We start from the raw sequence: 19,113 nt of genomic DNA, 5'->3' as shown, positions 1-19,113 counted from the left end.
CTGAAATCCAGAGAAGCTGTTCCTTAGTTCCCCTGGGAAGGCAGCTTCAGTCAGGCCAAGAGGGCCAAAGCACAGCTAACAGAAGTTCTGAGTATCTGGGTCTTCCTGAGCCCTCCTTGCATTGCCCACCTTAACAGAAGGACACTTCATGGCAACTGGTACTAAATGACCCAACCCAGCACACTCCTGCCTTTCCAAGCCCACTCTCACAGCCTCGTCAGAAGCATTTTTTGAAGTTTAATTGTTCATATTATTCCTACATTTCTCTTTTCCTCCCCACTGCCCTGGCTAATTAGCTATAAAAACAGGTAACTGCCATGCTCAACACAAATAAATGACCTCTTGCTTTCTGTGCTGTGATGCAGCCACAGTCATTGCCCTTGCAAAGGCAGCAGTATTGTATAGCAGTGACTCTGAAACTGGTTGAGAATTGAAATGAAACTTAGGAATTACCAGAGAAGATGTGGCTGGGGACGTGCTACAGCCAGCAAAGCTCTCTACAGCTATGACTGGAATGTAACATAGCCTGCATAAAAAGCCATGAGAAGCTGTGATAGGGATCATACCTTGCCTCAACAACAGAGATCTGTCCTTGTCATTTTCTCAGGTATAAACAGAGATTATCTTCACTAGAAATGAAGGGAATGATTGCAAGTGGAAACTCACTTTAATTAACAAAATTGTTCCAGAGTTAATATAAGGTTTTTTGTTTTATTTTTGGTTTGTTTCTATTTTAAAAATCTCTGTCCTGACTCTGATTCAAGTGTTTTTAAAACACCACCATACGTTTCTTCATTCCTAGCCCTACCATTAGCATTCCCAGACACTGAGGCTGAAACAGAGCTACCCTCTGCTCTACTCTTACACATCCCAGCTGTCCATAGATACTTAAAGGCCATTTGCCAGGTGTTTCAATCATAAATTTTATGTTCAACATCATATTTTATGCAGAGAACAAGCCTTTGGATTGCTTTGGTAAAGGGATACCTACAAGCAATCAAAAAGTCAGAAAAGGGCCAACCTGAATCTCTCTCCTCCTGTAGAGTATGATGGTTCCCTATCCCAGTGGTGCTACCATTCTTCCAGCATATTGAAAAATGTCACTCATTCACTTTGGGCCCATTTCTCCCTTCTTACACATCGTGAACTGCTTTACATAACTCTCAGACACTCCCAACTGGTATCTGTATGAGAAAAGAATGAAATGTGCCACACAACTGAAAAAATTTCTCTAAAAGAAAAAACTTCTTCATTCAAATGTTTGAAAGTAGGACCAAATGCCAGACACAGAAACACATAGCAGGCAACACAAGCACACAGCAGGCTTGTAGTCAAAGCCTTGCTTCCTTAGAGAAGCATGGTAAGGCTCAAAATTACCTCCTTTACACTGCATATTGTAATGGTTTAACACAGCCTGGTTTTTGGTTGGGAGTGGGAGAAAAGCTGCTCGAAACTTCCATGTCCGGCACAGAGCCAATTGCTGAAGGCTCTGACCATGGGCAGGTTACAAGCCCAGTTAGACAAGTTGGTAACGCCTCTGCGATGACATTTAAGAAAGGAAGAAACCGCAGGAAACTCTTTTCTTCTCCTGAGGGGTGGTAAGGTGGCCACCAGGGCCCATCCTGGCGGGGGCTGCTGGGGGCCATGCGGCTGGGGCCCTCCTGAGGCCGGGATTGTGCAGCCAGAGCCGCTTGTGTGGTGCCAGCAGAGACCATGTGGCCAGCAACGAAAACATGGCAAACAATTCCCTGATATGGAGCCCAGACAAAAACCTTTTCAGTGCAGCGAAGCTCTGTAAGAACTTTTCAATTAATGGAACTTGAGAACAAGTGAACCTACAAACACCAACTTTCTTTCAAGTCAGAGGAAAAGGAAAAGTGAGGACACGTGAGGAGAACCAACATGGCGGCACCAAGGTCAGTGAAAAGAAGGAGAGGGAAGAAGTGCTCCAAGCACTGGAAGAAGTGCTCCAAGCAAGCCATGGGGAGGACTATAATACAACAAACTGCTTCCCTGTAACTCATGAGGTGCATGGGGGGGTGCAGAGATCCACCTGCAGCCCATGAGGAACGGTGCTCACGCTGGAGCGCGTGGATGCTAAAAAGCTGTAATCTAGTGAGGAACTTGAAAGAGGGAGAGCACCCTTGCTTCCAGAGATAGAGAACCCTTGCTTCCAAACTAGAACAGCTCATCCTTAAAAGACTAAACCCCATGAACTAAAATGACCCACGCTGGGCAGCTGTGGGAAGACTGCTTGGCCCGTGGGAGGGACTCACATTACAGGAGGTAGGGCAGGCTGCTGTTTGTGAAAGTTAAAGCCACGCTGGAAAAGTTCACAGAGAACTATCTCCCGTGGGAACGATCCCACGGCACAGCAGAGGAAAGAAACTCTTTTCCTTAAGCGTACTGAAGAAAGATTTTTAAGAAGTTAAAGACTGACCAAAACTCCGTGTTTTGTCTCCTTGCACGGTTGGTGGGAAAGAGGGAGGAACTAGGAAGGAAAGGTGTTCGTAAGGTTTATTTTTGTCCTCATTACCCTTTTTATTTTGATTCTGCTAATAATAAATTTTCTTTATACTGTTTAAGTTTTGAGCCTGTTTTGCCCTTAAAATGTTTTTCCCCTAATCCTTATCTCAACTCATGAAGTTTTTGTTTTAGTTTTTCTCTCCTCTGCTTAGCTATAGCAGAGGAAAATGAGTGAATAGTTTTTCATGGGTGCCTGGCACTTAGCCAGCATCAAACCTTGACACATATATATATTTAGGCATAGTATATTATTAGCCCAGAAACAGTAAATCCACTTTTTTCAGACATTAAAAATAATGACATAAAAAAAGAGAAACATCATGGTGGTGAATGGCTGTAAACTTGCATGTCTTTGATGATCTGCAGTCTAAAATATTTCAGCATTTGATCTAGCCTGAACTTCTGACCCTTATCCAAGCATTAGTTGCTTACCTACTCATGCAATAGCTCTTTGCATGCCACCTTAAGAAAAGGTCATTTGCATGCTTTTCTTATGCAAGACACAAAGCAGACAACCAACTGGTTTTTGACATGGCTCCCTTGTGCTCTGTGTTTTTATGCTATTTTTACATGGAAATTCTCAAAATGCAGAAAACAGGAAATTTGTGCTGAGACCACTGATTTATGAACTAAAATGCCATAAATTCCTTGTTGGTTAATCATACACAGAACATAAAATATTTCCTGTATTATATTTCTAACATGCTTTTTTTCTTTACATGCTGCCAAAGTTACGGGAAATTCAAATGTAGACTGAAAGCAGTCTTGAATGTGTGTGAAAGTTTACATTCCAGGTCAGCCACACAGTGACTTTTGGAGTTTGTGACAAAGTAAACACATCACTGCATCATTCAGACTGGAGACAGATTATTCATTTCACTGTAAGCCTGAGGACAGCCTGCAGACTGGGAACATAGATGTTCATAACTCTGTTTGGTTGTCTCGTGACAGGCTTAAAGGTGCCAAGTCCATAGCGGAACAGCTTCCAGCCTCTGAATAAGGCAGGCATGAGTAAAATGGGTTATGTTATTTGCACCAGAACTACAAAACCACCAGCATCCCATAAATACGTCTCATTTTGTATGTCTAAAAGATGTGCAATAACCCATCCATGACTTTGAACTCCCATAAAGCATTTCCCTCTTACGGTTTCACATCTAAACATCAAATTACCTGATTCCAACATGCAGGCTGATATTCTTTATATGACAGAAAGACCAGCAGGAGGTGTTCTGCTACAGCTGAGCAGTCCCAGGCCACCTTGGCAAGTAACTTGTGTTGGCTATCCTTTCTAATGTTCTCATAAAAAAGGTCAAGCAACCCTTCCAAACAAAGTGTCTTAACCTCCTTCTAAATGCCTAAGTGAAAACGGTGATAAAAAGTGGCTCCATAAGAATTCTCACTCCTCAGCATCTGACCCCCTGGTAGAGCACATACAAAGGCAATACAGCTTTCTCCTGTATTGCTTGGCTCTCCTTCCTAATCAAAACATAGGTCTAATTCAGATATTTGGATCACTTCACCTTTGGTCTCTTTGGAAAGACATCCAAAAGCATAGTAATTGCTACCATGTTGTTTACACTTCTCTGTTACAAAAAAAGAACATCCCTGCAAATGGCTTTCACTTGGGCAATTGCCTAGGCATTACAGAGTAAATTTATTATTGACCTAGGGGTCAAAATTAATACCCATAACCTCAAGGAGAGATAGCCTCCAATGTAATTTTAGCTCTCCGACAGCCACTCAGTCGATTCTCCTGGGTGGTATGAGGAGGGCAGAACAAATTTACCTTCCAACAAGAAACTTCTTAAAATCAGCTGACCTCTAGATGACTTTTTTCCTCAAACTGGGGTGATGCTGCCTGTTCCCTGGCATACTCCATGTAATGCTGAACAACACAGTTCCTATTGGCATTAAATGAAGTTTTTAGCAGCGCAAGGGTAAGAAAACATCAGTCCATGTAGACCTAAATTATTTTTCATTTGGACCTTGCACTGGGGACATGCTTGGGTAGAGAATCTGCACAACATATAAATATAGCTTTCCAGACTTTGTGTGTGCAGGGAAAGGAAAAGATTGCAGGGGAAGATATTAGCCTCCCCTAGGGAGGGGAGTAGCACCATCCAGGCTTGCATCACTAGACAGTCACTTTGTAGGACAGGCCTGGCAATCTCAACTCACACGAAACAAGTGTGAAGTTATTACTGAAATGTACTAGAATCTGATCACTTCCAAATAAGGCAACATAATTTAAACAAAAAAATTGTTACATGAACAGATCAGATAGACTGAAGAAAACTGTCCCTTCACTGAAAAAAAGCAGATTATGTTTCCCTATGTATTATCATCTTTGTGCTAAATAATTGCTTAATTTACCAACCTGCTTTCTTTTCTTTTTCACAGCAGGTTTGGAATCTGAATCTTGACGTGTTGCTGTCCTGTTATCACTTGCTTTTTCAACAGCTTCATCATCTGAAGGATCTAATCAGAAAAAAAGAAGAGTTTTTGTTACTGTGTTTCAAATCTATCTATCCATCTTTGCATTCAAAAATAGGGATAAAATCTCCAGCTGAAAGGTTGTCACAATAATACAATCTCATGATTGGCAATAGATACGGCTGTAACAAATACATTCTTCTTGCTAAGTTTGCTGAACTTTTTTCAAAATAATGTTATTTTCTCCTACTAAAACAAGTCTTGCAGATGAAGGAAAAGAAAATCCAAGCAAACACATACAAAAATGCACAAAATCCCCATTCCAACTCCCAAATGCTTTACTGACACATATTAAAGAGGAAAAATTACAAGATAGGTATAATGTCCTATTGTATAAAAATATATGCACATGTTTCCTGCAAGTACATTTTAATTGTGTCTCTTACTTCAGTAATAATTAGACAAAGGTTTGAGCAGAATGTCTGCAAAACTAAAATATGCTTATGCTTTAAAAGACAACTATTTAAATTCAGATGCTTCTACCCATTCTCTTCTTCATCTATCTACAGAGAGACTTTGGGGAAAAAATAAATGCACAGCAACAGCTCCGTCTAATAGTGTTATACTAGTGCTTTTGATGTATTCAAACACAGACATTTCTGCTGGGGACACTTCCCTGATTATGCCAGAAGCATTATCATCCATCAAACTGAATTAATTCAACTTCTGTAATTGGAATATTTCTGCCCAACAGGTATTCAGTCATTATTGCAATCTCTTGTGTTCCAAAGTTGTAAATTTACAGCTTCAAGATTAAGTTATTTATTTTGAAAAGAGAGGAGTAGAAGGATTTCTTAAGCATCACCCTGAGTACAGATGATATAACTATATCTATGCAATCACTAGTTGTGAGCAGAGTAAACTGATGGCCAGAGAACATGAGAGAGAGAAAATCAGTTATAGCTGGCATTTACACATTCCAGGTCGAAATAGCTACCTACTGAAAAAAAGGTAAGTGAAAGGATATGTGAAAAATACACAAAAGAATTTCAGTGAAAGGTGAGTAAAGGGATGAAAGAGGTGGGGGGAAAGAATCTCTTTTAAGCCACAAATGCAACATTACATATTATGTGGCAACAAGGCAGTGGCTTTGAAAATCCTAATGTGACAGAATGGGTAACAAAATGGATACATATTTATTCCTGGAAAGATACCACCTCATAATCACTCCTTTTTCCTACCTTGTGTAACAGTCAGCACCCTAAAGTTGGGTTCTGACAGCTGTTAGGAATTCGAGAAAGTGTAGGAAGTTGAAAGATAGTAAAGAAAATCAGTGAATGTTTTAGCAGGTTGGATGCCATTTGTCATGAAATCTTACTTGACATAGATTAGATTCTTGGCAAACCACAAGAGCTTTAGAAAGAGAGCAGCAACTGAGAAGAGAATTTATTTTCTGTTTAGTACAACTAAGAGACTCCTAAGTGAAGAGGGTAGATAAATATGTTAATGAACTTAATTAAGACCAAAATAAATGCCATGGAAGAAATGACAGCACTTGTTTGTATTTCAACATAGGATGAAGACATATTCTGAAATCTTAAAATAGGAATTCACCAAGAAAAGCCCTGGCTTTCCAGCTCTAAAGCAAAGGCAGGAATATGTGCAGCAAGTGAACACTACAGCTCAGCTGGCCTATCTGCTTCATTCTCTTTGCAGGCACAGCCTCAGGTCAGAGCTGAATGGACTGTGGCCACACGAGTGCCAGAGCCCATGCAGAAATTACGTGCCTAGTCCTGTACAGCCCAACACACGGCAGCACGTGAACAGGGAACAAAGAAAGCTCAAAGTTTGTGAGACAAAGTTTTTCCTTACATTACAGGCCAAATATCGTACTCCAGAGGATGTCCAAGCGCTCCTGTACCATATGGCTGTCCCTGCGCAGCAGATCTTTCCTGCCTATTTCTCTCCAGAGTCACTGACCACTTATGACCTCCAGCCACTTTGGAATCTCAGATACAACACTTTGTTAGAAGAACCTGAAAAATCACATCATTCGGCATACTCCAGAAAGTTTAAAAGGTGTCTTGGTAATTCAGTGTTACCACTGGCCATTACCATGGGCTTGTTTCCCTGTGTATCCCTTCCTCTGGCAAATTTATTGTGCTATATTTTAGTAGGGCAGCTTCTGTACTTAAGGACCCATCACTGACTTCAGAGATACTGAAAGTGTGACCAGCTTTAACACACACCAGCTCCACACCCCTGGGGTCTTGGACACACTGCATTGATGCAGGCTGTGGAGAGGTGATATAAATGAAGTACATCAAAGAAATCAGAATTGCCTCTTCGTCCCTCTTCCTCACTGCACTTGAGCCCCAAACCCACTCCAAAATGAATTTGTGCATGTCTCACTGAACTGAACTGCTGTGTGAGCTCTTTCCGATGTTTCACATTGAAAATAAATGAGAACTGCATCAAATAGATTCAGGGGAAGCTGCCTGTGATCTGCAAGCATTCTTTCTGAAATCCCACTTGGCACGCTCTGAAAGGCAAACAGGAGTCGTGCTAGTTTTAAATAACCTCTTCTCTTTCTCACAACTAAAAGACACACTGCTAGCAATAGCAATCTAAAACTGGACAAATGGTTTCCATGATCTGAAATAGCCTGACAATGTACCACCTGTTCACTGCTCATTTGAGTTTTGGACAGCACTTCATGATGCAATGTCCTCTGTTCTCAGCAAGAAGTGAGAGAAGAGGGCACAGACTCAGACTCAACAAACATCAGCAAAAACAGTTCAAGTTTGAGCATCTTTCTGCAGTACCTGAGCGTTTTTATTTCATACAATGGAGAACTTTGTATCTATTCCAGCCATGTCCCAGGCAGGACAGCAGCTCATCTCAACCTGTAATTGTTTGTGACACCATGACAGCTCCTGTGATGACAGGAGCATTTTGTTGCTGGCCTTAAAGTACCACAGGCCAGACTCTGCCAACCATGTTCACATTAAACCATGTACCTTTCTCTGTAAATAGTTACCTTGATGTCAGTGGGTTTATTCACAATATAAATCATAACTTGAAGCAGATAAATGCAGAAGCTCACAGGTCACAAACATGTCTGTAACAGACCAGCACTGTTTGCTCTACTTTGAGGTGTTGAGCTTCCCAGGAGACTACTCTCTGCCAGAACAGGAAAATTCACAAATCCTTCCTTAATAATAAGCTGCTGCAAATGCGGAACCTAATTGATTAATACAAAGTTGACTTTCATCTGGCTTGAGGTGCAAAGAAGCGGGCAGGCAGGCGCTGACAGGACACACTGCTTGGAGGGTGATGCTGTTGAGCACAGCAATTCTCTGCCTCTGCTTTCCTGAGACTTACGGCATTTACACAACCACAAGGTCATCAAAGGCACCAGAACGGTCACAAAATGCTCTCAATATAGAAAAATAAATGGGAATTCCACAACTCTTCAAGTGCTTTGCTTTGGTATTACATCAGCAACATGGCACATACTAACAGGCTTCCCAGTCATGAGGTCTTTATATCTGAACCATGTAAAAATGGAAAAAGCCATTTCTGCTTCACACGCACACACAGACAGACACACAGACAAAGACTTTCTCGTTCATATCAATCACTGTTTAAAATCATCCAGTGCACTGGTTTCTAACTTACAAATTTAATATTAACACATGCATGTATGTCTAAGTACATCAATAGGTGTACTAATTACATACATGTAAACACACATATTAATATATACACATCTGCATGTTTATACACATTCACATAAAAAAGTACAGAGATATGTAGATAATTTAACAGGTTCCCTTTAATAATCACCTTTATTAACTTACATATTCACAAAGAATACATTTTTTTTTTCACTATTTACTATAGTATTTTTAAAGGTAAATAAGACCTTAGTGATATAGGATGTAATGACATGTGCTTTGATGTAAATGCAATTTTGTTCATACGAAATAGCTAGTGCATACAAATTTGCATTTGCTATGCTGATTCACCATTACTTAGACTTCTGACCTTCACATGCCTCTTTTCTACACTGAAATTATTAACATAGGAGTATAGTGACCACAACGTAAATAATTCATTCCTGTAAGAACCAAGGCTAACTGAAAAAGTTATGACTGAAAATCATCTTAAAATTCTTTGGGAAATACAACCTGTGGTTCAAGCCAGCATATGACTGAAATAAAGATAAAGGCAGCTCACAGAAATAATGGCAATCATGGGAGGCTTGTAACAAGATGAGAACATGAAGGAAACGAGCTTTTTGAGAGAGAAAGGAGACAAGGTTCTTAGAACTCTTCATAATGTAGGAACAACCAACACATAATTAAAAGGAAAGCTTGGAAATGAAATATGTCCTAAATATCCAAAGATAAGTGAGAGAATAATTTCCACTAGGTGGTTTTTTGTTTTGTTTTGGTTTTTTTTTTTTTGTTTTTTTGTTTTTTGTTTTTTTTTTTTTAATCCAGAAGCAAAGTGAGATCAGGCATCTATTTGGTGTCCAAAAGGCTCCCAGTGACAGAGGCCAGTACAGGACAAGTTCATTTCTTACCACTTAATTAATCTCTGTGACAAAATTTGGAGGGAACCTGTTTTACATGCCCACATGAGAGAATCCCTCAACTTTTATTTGAAGTATTTGCCTGCAGTCAGACACACTCGGGGTCAGAAATCCCTGCTTTTCCCCATATGCTCTCATCAGGGCTATGTATCAGTACTAAACTGGAATTACACGAAAACAAAGGCTGTACAAAATTTATTATGCCCCCCCCTTCCCCTTTCCTGATTTCCATCCTTCTCTGCCTGTTCTAAAATTGTCTCATATCTGAAACCAGATTTTAAATAAAGCCTCTGTTTTCTACTTTTTAACAAAAAGCTCAGTATGCTGTGGAAACAGGTTTTATACTTGTTATGCTCTCTTTCTAGTTTCAGATATGTTACAGGAAATTATGTGCTTGTATTTATTCTGTCGGTGGGCATAGTTCACAGTTTGGGTGTGCTGTGATGGATTAATTTCAGACTGCTTTTCAAGTGGTATTTTTATTTACTGGTTGATTAAATTGTACTGATCTGTGTACATTAATGGCAGGGGAAAATATTTCTCAGGGCTCCCACCTCTAAATTCAGTAGATTGAAACATATTTGATGCTAATTAAAATGCCAAGTGTGCTGGGCACATCTTGAGACTTAATTGCCATTTTTCTTTGGGAGGAAGGGAGAAGAGGGGCAGAGATGAGGTCAGAGAAAAAAACATTCTGACACTTCCTTATTATTCTCAGTTTTGCTATTAAAAACTGGCCTCAATCTTCAGTGAATCAGATTAAGTAACCTCAAGGTCAATGCACTACTTGGAACTTTTCTCACTGCATTTCTCCTGCGTGTCCCACCAGGTACACACAGTGCAAGGTCAATTAAATTTCTGCAAAATGTAACAGCTGTCAGCAAAATTTGCTCCCAAGTCCCTGTTCATCCTTGCTCAGCTGAGAGGGCTCCTGTTGCCAGCAGAGTTGTGCTGATCACAGTAGTTGGGCTAAAAGGGTTTTAACACACCCCTATGGCACCACTCCTCGAGGCAGCAGAGAACACGGGGCTCAGGCAGGTCCTGCCACGCTGCCCACCAGTACCCAAACAACAGATGAGCTCTTTGAAATGCAACAGGCCTGGCTGGTGGGCTAGTTAACTGAGAAAAAAAGGATTAACATACTTCCCTGACAAAAGGGAAAGGTTCTGCCTAGCAGTGGGAGAAGGAGGTACAGAATTCAGCGGTTCACAGCAGCCCAAACGCCTCCTGGACAAATCTCGAATTACTCAGCTGTGTGTCACCAGCACAGCTAACCCCAAAAGGAGGATCTCTTTCATGTCTACCAGGTCAACCCTCTCTGTAGGCAGTGGACAGCTTTGATTTTTCCTGTTGAGGAGCCTAACGATGGCTCAGATACCCTGGAGCCCATGGTGTAAAGCCAACTGGCCAAGCAATAGCTATGAAGCTCTTTTGGGGACTTCCAGACCATGGAATGGCTAAGAATGCATATTTTATTATTAATATGGTTCCTCAGACCAGTTGCTGGCTTTTACCATGGCAATACTTCAAAAATTTCTAGTAAATGAGATAAAAATACTGGAGACAAAAGTAATCTGTCCTTGGGGAAGATCACCACATAAGCGTTGCATTAAAAATAGCTACGACAGTGCCAGCACCCTTTTATTTTCTCAAATTGCTCTGGCTAAATTAGAAAGGGTCCCCTGACAACTCAAGAAAAATAAGTAATTCTCCCTATCACAGGCATGCATCAAGTGCAGTGAGTGGCACAACTGAGAAATCTAGGTGACACATTACAGAAAAAATCCCCAAACAACAAAACATCTCCTTACCTCCTTGAATATGGATTAGCTAAATCATTTAAAACAGTAGAGTAAGACAAGATTTAGTCTTACAAATCAATACAAGAACACATAAAAGAAATGAAAAAATAGTATTGAATTGTATCAAAAGACATAATACTACAGCTTAGTGGAAAACTTACGCAATTTTTGCAGTTTAGCTTTTGCAAAATGGGCACATGAATCAAATGAAATGCCTTCATTCATAAGGCCTTAAAATATTTGGGTGTTTTGACCATTTAGAACTAAAGAGGGAACACTGTGAATGCACTGGTACCTGTTGTTGTCACTAGGAAGCACGAAGCTGCGCAGAAAGCTCTGTCGCAGGTTATTACCAGTTAGTAACCATTGCTCTGCCTTTATCAGCCTACTGCAGCAGAGAACAGAGTTGCCTCTCTGCTCAGGCTGAGACAACCTCCATAGGAATTACACGTGGTGCCAATGCTCCATCATCCCAAACCATCCACAGTCCCCACCGTCTGGGCAATTCTGCCTTCCAATCTCTACGAACCAAGGAGTCCTTTCCCAGAACAGGTGCATTCCAGAACAACAGTAAGTTTTGATATCTGCGAGGATGCCTTGAACTGCAGACTTTACCTGCTCCCAAGGTATCTGAAAAAAGGTATTTCCAAGTGTGCTTGTGAGGCACACCTGAAGGGCAGACAATGTGCAGCTCAGCACAGTGTCCTACCAAAGAATCAAATGAGCTTCAACTTTGTCCCCACAGGTAACATTCAGAGGGCATAAACTTCACACTCCAGACAGCCTAAGCCTGTGCCAAGCCAGTCTGTAGCAATTCCCTGCAATAGTTTCTAAGTAGTGCCAAAAGCTTGTACTACATAGTCAAAGACAACATTCTTCTAAAAAGGCAAACCCCTTCCTGGGGCAGTTCAAAAGGCACATCTAGCCCAAACAACTATTTTTGCCTGATAAATCTTGTTATATTCAGTTTAAGGATATTCAGTTTAGGTTCCTCTTCTTTACAGTGATGGATAATTTAAATTAAAACCACTGTCCATTCAAGCAAAAAAGAACAGGTCTTAATGGAATACTATCAAGTTAATTTTCACTATATTCGGATATGATAAAAAATCTTTAGCTCAGAGACATAACTGTCTGCGATGCAAAGGATCTCCCACAATACATTTCTAACAACTACATCTCCCTTTTTTAAAACACTTTAATACTCAAAATAGGTACTTCCAAACTAATTTTTGACACGAGTTGCTGACTGGGAGTGAATTAAAAGACAAAATAAAGGGCATATCAGAGAATAAGACCAGAGGAAATCCTCTGTTGTACACATGTAAGCAGAGAAGAATAAACTTTATATGATCAAGGTTAGGCCCAGCTTGTAGTACAGCTACAACCTCACCCTAGTCATAATTTGACTTTTTCATTGTTATATTTTGCCTATAAGACAGAAAGATGGTAGAAAAGCCACAGAATATGACTGATCAGAGGTAAAAAGTAGTAGGCCACTCCCCTTCTAACAAAAATAACTTTTTCACCTGCTAGGTAAAGGTTGAATTTGACATCCCACTGCTGCCTCAGACAATGAAAACAAGCATCACCAAGGTAAGCAAGGGGAACTCAGTAGTCACTTAGTCACTGGAGTTTTAAAACCCATGGTAAGCAAAGGACAAACACAATGATTGACATGATAGGAACATGACAGGTCCTTTTACTGTTTGCCATCCAATTTACTTTCTTCATTATGAGCTTGCCAAGAAAGAGCAAGCAGAGCCCAAAGACACATGAACATTTCAGCACAGCATACAAATCAGTTCTGTTGTTTCTATGCTTCACCAATGGTATCATGAGTGAGGGCTGAGATAACATCCACAAATCACTTCTACTCTTTTGTGCTCTCAAAAACTATCCTTCATGCTGAAACTTCAAATAATCTCCTTATAACTCCAAATGAAATTCAAACGCACATTTCTAGAGAGAGGGGGAGATGGGAGCCTGTTTTGTCTAAGTAGCATGGGGTTTTGGCTATTTTCAAATCTACTGGATGAACATCATAAACATTAACCTTGTAAAAAGAGCTTCTCTTCCTGCTAGATGCCACACATTGCACACCATACAGTCGGTTTAGAAACCACACAAAAGGGTGCCAGCAATACTGTGCAACAGTTTATGCTCCTAAGACAATGCTATCCAACTCTGAAAAGCAGAGGAACAGGGCAAGCCAGGATACAGCTGACCACATTGGAAATGGTCTGAGCCATTGTGGTTTATAATCTCACCTTGTAAATGCTCCATGGGATATTTAAACAACTACAAATGTCTAGGAATTTGGGGTTAATCAAAAGAAAAATCAGTTCACACATATACTAGTTATAGAATGTTTTACTGCGCTGAGGAAGAATCCCACAATTCTGGCTTGAAATAAGTCTCAACCCCAGCACAAGCCATCTGTTGGCCAGGGAGAGGAAACTGCTCTGGAGAGTCAGACCCGACTCATTCCAGAGGAAATGCTACCAAAGAAGGCTGGGCGGTTAAAAACTGTCAACAAATAAGCAGAAAAACCATTCAGAATCATAAGGAAAACACAAGTTAAGAGCTCAGGAAAAGCTAGGCACAAACTAGGGCCTAACCCTCTAGTGCATTTTCCTCTTCATGGTGCAGGCAGAAAAATTAAAGTCATCCTAAAGAAAACTTGAGTGTTCACAGCTGTCCAACGAAGCACTTTTCCATCCATTTTGACAAACACATACAACCACTCTTAAAGCCTTTTCCCCTTCTTCCAGGAAGTTTGCATCACTGGGGTTGGTCACGCAACATTTAGAGCCCTGAACACATGAACAGCACCACTCTATGAAAGCCTCCCCAAAGATTAACTCCCTGCCCAAACCCAACCACTGTATTACTTGTATGAGGAAGAAATCACTCCTTCTCCACAATACTCCTATGGGAGAAGTGCATGTCACAGTTCCTGGCAAAGTATGACTATTTCTGTGCTTTAAGACCCACCAAGCACCGTGATTCCTTCTAAGACCTACCCATCTATAATGTATGGAAGCTGCTGTTTGCTGCACAGGGTGAAAAGCTGGTGAAAAAGAGGGTAAAAAGTATACTCCTCATGCTGGGGAGGAGTATATGGTCCCTCCTTTATCCTCATCACCTTCATGGTCTGAACAAAGGGATCTACGGTGAATTCAATATCCTAGCACTAGAGAGAGGGGTAGAATTGGCAGTGGCACTGAGGAGCTGGAATTGGTGGTTGGTATGGTTCTCATGAGGGTACCACCCAGGAGCACAGACAGCACAATGCCATCCATCTTTAATGGTGCCGGTGACCCATATATTCAGAATTTCCCTACTTACACACTGCTAGTGTGCTATTCAATATACACCTGGAGGTGGACTTTTCCCTTTTTCAGGTCCTCTCTTCAAAATCAAACACCAGCATTCTTCATTTGTTATAATATTAACTTCTGACAAACACTTATTCTTGTTAATGAGGAAGAAACAGGTAAACTGGGAGGAAAGATGAACTTGGATAAATCCATAAAACTACTTAATGGGTAGGGTCTAGCCTAGGTCTGACTATGAGCAAGTTTTAGCCAGGAATGTAGCATGGTCCCAGATGTGATGTCCCCCTTAATACTGCCAGTGATTTGCGCTTTTTTACTGTTCTCTATATTGGGAAGCAGCTGTGGCTCACAGCTGTAGTTCTTGCTGTAAGGGTAACACAGAGAGTCTGGCTGATCCTGTGCACTTCAAGTCTATAGATCATGATAAAATTACACAGTGGAACTTGCCAAAAATAGTAGGCTGCAATTAAAAAGGATATATAGCACACTTCACAAAAACTTAACAGCACAAATTATTGTTCACAGATACACATTGCTACTTTACTGACTACTGGTACCATTCCCACCTTTTTTGCTCATGGATATTTTGCAGACATATCTGTAGTATGCAGTTATCACAGCCCTGGTTTTGCTCAGGTTTTCTCTGAGTATGGAAAACTGCATGCATGTATATAACGTAGCATACACTCAGATAGATGTCACCACCAAATAATATATCCCACTGAAGAACAATATTGCAGTCTTTTATCCCAATTCTCCTACCCATCTTTACACACAACATGAGAGTTGACATTTTGAGCTGCTCTGATTTCTGCAGCTTTTTTTAATTTAGAAGCCTTCATATGACATAGAAGTATCAGGTCCCATTTGACAGAGTATCAGGTTGACTCATATCAAGTTAAACTCTCCTTCAGGCTAAGAACAAAATACCCTGACATGTTGCCACATAGAGTTAGAGTGGCAAATTCCCTGGATTATAAAACATCTGTTGAAAACCAGTTCCCTGTCTAAGGCACAAGGGTTATGTTTCTATGCCTCTCACTTTTTGCTTCCTCCTCCTCTCCATATACTACAGATTTCTCTGCAGTTTGAACTCTGATGTTGCAGGTTCTCATCCCCTTTCAAGCTATCCTAGTATCTCAGATTTATATGGTACTAGAATATACATTTGTGGATTTAGATCACTTTTCCAAAAAGTCTTTCTTACTATAAGAGCGAATGAAAGGAGGGATCACTTTTTATAGTCAGAAGCATTTAGGGAAATACTGCACACTCTGATGCATTAAGGTTTTTGAGAGGAGGAAAGGCATCGGGCTTGTCATCTATGTCAGTGCTCTCTACTTAAGACTAACAATTACAATGCAATCTCTCATCGGTACAGGGCATTTGTGAACTGACATTCAGCTCATTTGTTTAAATGATCAAATAAAGCACATTATGAGTCAATCAGTTCTAACTCACCAGGAAAATAAGAGCTCATACCTAAATTCATTTGCTTCAAGCAGATGGTGGATTGCTTTTCTGTCCCTTTGTGCTGCAGTCCTGTTCTCTTAGATCCTCTCTTCTAAGAGAGGGACATACTGGGAGGTCAGTTTTCTGACAAGGTCATCTGCCTTCAGAGTATGAAGAGAATTGCACAGAAAGTGGGTTGGGCTATATTTAGAGTTTGGTCCAACTCCGTGCCAAGGTCCCCCCCGCTGTCTCTCTCTTGCAGCACCGTCTCAGGTTTATTCTTGCAGATTCTCAGCCCACAGAACACACAAGGATAGGAAAGTAGCACTGAGCTACTGCTGGATTGAGGTTTTTTGCAATTTGCTAAAAACAAGTGGATCAGCAGTTCAGATGAGAACTCCTTAAATCCCTCACTCTTCTAGTCCTTATCTTCCGTTATTTAAGTGGATTTTCCCTTTTCAGTTGAATAAGGAGAGGAAACTGCCTGGGATAGAGCAAAAAGACTCTCCTGAGATAAGGTAAGATTGCTTCATTTTTGTATTGTCATTGTAATTACAGAGCAATTGGATCAGATATGCTTTTTCTGCAACACTAGTTCTGCATGCCAGCATTAAGGGTATTTTTGGATAATGCAATGCTTCATGTAAAAACATCAATTCTCATTATCACTGTCCATAGGAAATGGGAAGATAAAAGGATATCAGCATGTGCAATAGAATACACACTATTTGCTTTTTACCTGCCTAAATTACTGTAAAAAGCATACAGCCATGCTGACAGACTGTACATTCTGAAAATGAGAGAACCCCATATGTGTGGCTATATGCACACTGATTACATATACAGGCATGCATTTAGATGTGCTGAGTGATGTTTTAGCCCACGTTATTTTGTACATTATGAGAGAGTATGGCATCAAGTTTGTGATATAGGGCTTGCTATGGCACAGATATAAGCAAAAAAATAATAATTAATAAAGGAACACGTGCTCAAATCCCTTTATAGTTCCAAAGAAGTTGCTCAGCTCCAGAGTACAGGCAGTATTACAGATCATATTGTATTTGGTTTCCTTCCCACTGTGTGCTGTACACTGGTTCAGCATTGCTTCTCCTTTTAAAAACACACATGGCTCAACATTTTCCTCAGCACCATTTTAAACTGTTGTGATTCTTAAGGAAAAAAAGCCCTGGGCAGAATACATCACTGCATACCTGTCTGTAAAGAGATCCTAGCACACTTCAGGTCACATGGGCATCATGATACTCTAGTGTGGATCCAGCATGAGGAGAATGTTGTCATGTAAAGACACTCTGGAGCCATGGATTTAGCACTGGCACACACACACACTTTCTAATGCAACATGACCACAGCAAGCACACAGGAATGGTAACCTGAAAATATTGGGTAGAAAGATCCACTTGATCCAATGGTTGAAACACCGATGGGACAGCACCAAAATGTTCTTCACAACATAATCACTACATAAAAGTCTTAGCAGAAGCAACTGAAGAAAGGCAACTATATAGGGATTCTGGATTAAAAGTAAGCAAAGAGCAAGAGAGGTCACCAAGTCACTGGGAGTTCAGCTAAAGTGACTGGGTGAGTTACTGTACTTATTTTGGGTGGTCTTGTTTTAATATAGCTGCTGGTTAAACAATGCCATGCATCAGGCTGTAAGAAATTCTAAGTTGGCAAAAGTCTTATCTGCTGAAAAAACTTCTGATTTTGCTTACTCTCAACTATGCATAAGATCATCTTATCATTCTTTGCTTCTGATTTTGCTTAGTAATTTATTCTTGGAGTCTTGAGTGTTAAGTTTATTTGAAAGATGCAGTAAAAACCACCCATTTCACACAAAATACCTTCCTAGCAGTCCTAAGACTCTTTAACCAATGAAAATTATGGTAGCATGCCATGGAACCAACTTGGGCTGTGTTGCGTGTGATAATTCAGACTCGTCCAGAAGGTTTATACTGTGAGGACTTGAAGAAGAGGCTGTTAAAGGAGTGTTACTGAAGTACTGCAATTGTATTTATCAAATTCATCAGCAAGTAAAAGGCTTCACAGTATAAAAGCACCTAGTGCAGTCTAGGATTCGAACAATCTGTTATAAACACTTGTTATACAGTGATAGAAAAGGGCAAAAATTCGTCTTTGTAATTTTTAGATGTTCAGGTTTTGCCTTAAGTTATTGCTTAATGAATCAACTTAGTTTTTGTGACACTTTGTGGTACTATTCTCCATTTGCATGTGGGAAAATATTACTTACTCCCCCATCAATACTAAAGACATTAGGGATGTAGGGTTGGCTTAAAGCAGTAGTGACTGAGCTTACTAATGCAGCATTCCCAAAGATGCCCCTGGCAGATGGACAGGAGCAGTGCTGCATCACAGACAGGCAGACAGGGACTGGCTTGTTTTGAAGGGAGGGTCATCACACCTTCCCCACAGGAGCTGAGCCTCAAATGTGTCTGTCACCCAAACTGGTGGGAGGTTTGTTGACATAGGGATGAAAGGATGACAGCTTTGGAAAATGGCAGTATGATGATGAATATGAGCATGGCATTACCAGAAGAAGCTAAAAAGAAGTACATCTGAGTGAACAGGCCTCATATTCTAAGGCAGACAAACCTCAATCTGCTTCTAACCTCTTTCTGAGGCCAAGCCTACTCGGTAGGATCTTCCTCTTTCTATTCTCTCCTCATAAAACTCCATTAAAAAATTCCAGCACCATGAACTAGCTTTGTCTTGCCAAGGTGTGGTCTTCAATGGGCACAATATGTCCATTCTAATGGAGACCACCACAGAAGGGAAAAAATTAAAAAATAAATAAATAAAAAGGAGGAAATTTATTTTTTCTCCTCTAATGTACAAAAGAAAGACTGAAACCCTTCATTTCTATTGGTGGGACTGATGGGGCTGAAACCCACTTTCCTCCCTTGTGATGGGAGGGCAT

General features: G+C 40.5%; 2 protein-coding genes across 4 annotated transcripts in view; one reads left to right on the top strand and one right to left on the bottom strand.

Moving 5' to 3' along the window:
• CMSS1 (cms1 ribosomal small subunit homolog (yeast)) overlaps positions 1-19,113 on the bottom strand; it is a 230,256-nt gene that overhangs the window by 21,489 nt on the left and 189,654 nt on the right. The window contains exon 4 of the mRNA XM_008631726.2: positions 4,907-5,007. Within this exon, the coding sequence (XP_008629948.2) occupies positions 4,907-5,007 (101 nt within the window). The remainder of the gene's footprint in view (positions 1-4,906; positions 5,008-19,113) is intronic.
• Positions 16,417-19,113, top strand: part of FILIP1L (filamin A interacting protein 1 like) — a 189,652-nt gene continuing 186,955 nt past the window's right edge. For all 3 annotated transcript variants that reach the window (XM_017731866.1, XM_008631727.2, XM_017731865.1), the window contains exon 1: positions 16,417-16,675. The gene's annotated coding sequence lies outside the window, so the exon portion shown is untranslated. The remainder of the gene's footprint in view (positions 16,676-19,113) is intronic.

This window comes from Corvus brachyrhynchos, unplaced genomic scaffold, assembly GCF_000691975.1.
Source record: "Corvus brachyrhynchos isolate BGI_N302 unplaced genomic scaffold, ASM69197v1 scaffold3, whole genome shotgun sequence".
Taxonomy (NCBI): Eukaryota; Metazoa; Chordata; class Aves; order Passeriformes; family Corvidae; genus Corvus; species Corvus brachyrhynchos.
The sequence above is the reverse complement of the archived record's forward strand: the minus strand, read 5'-3'. Positions and strand labels throughout refer to the sequence as shown.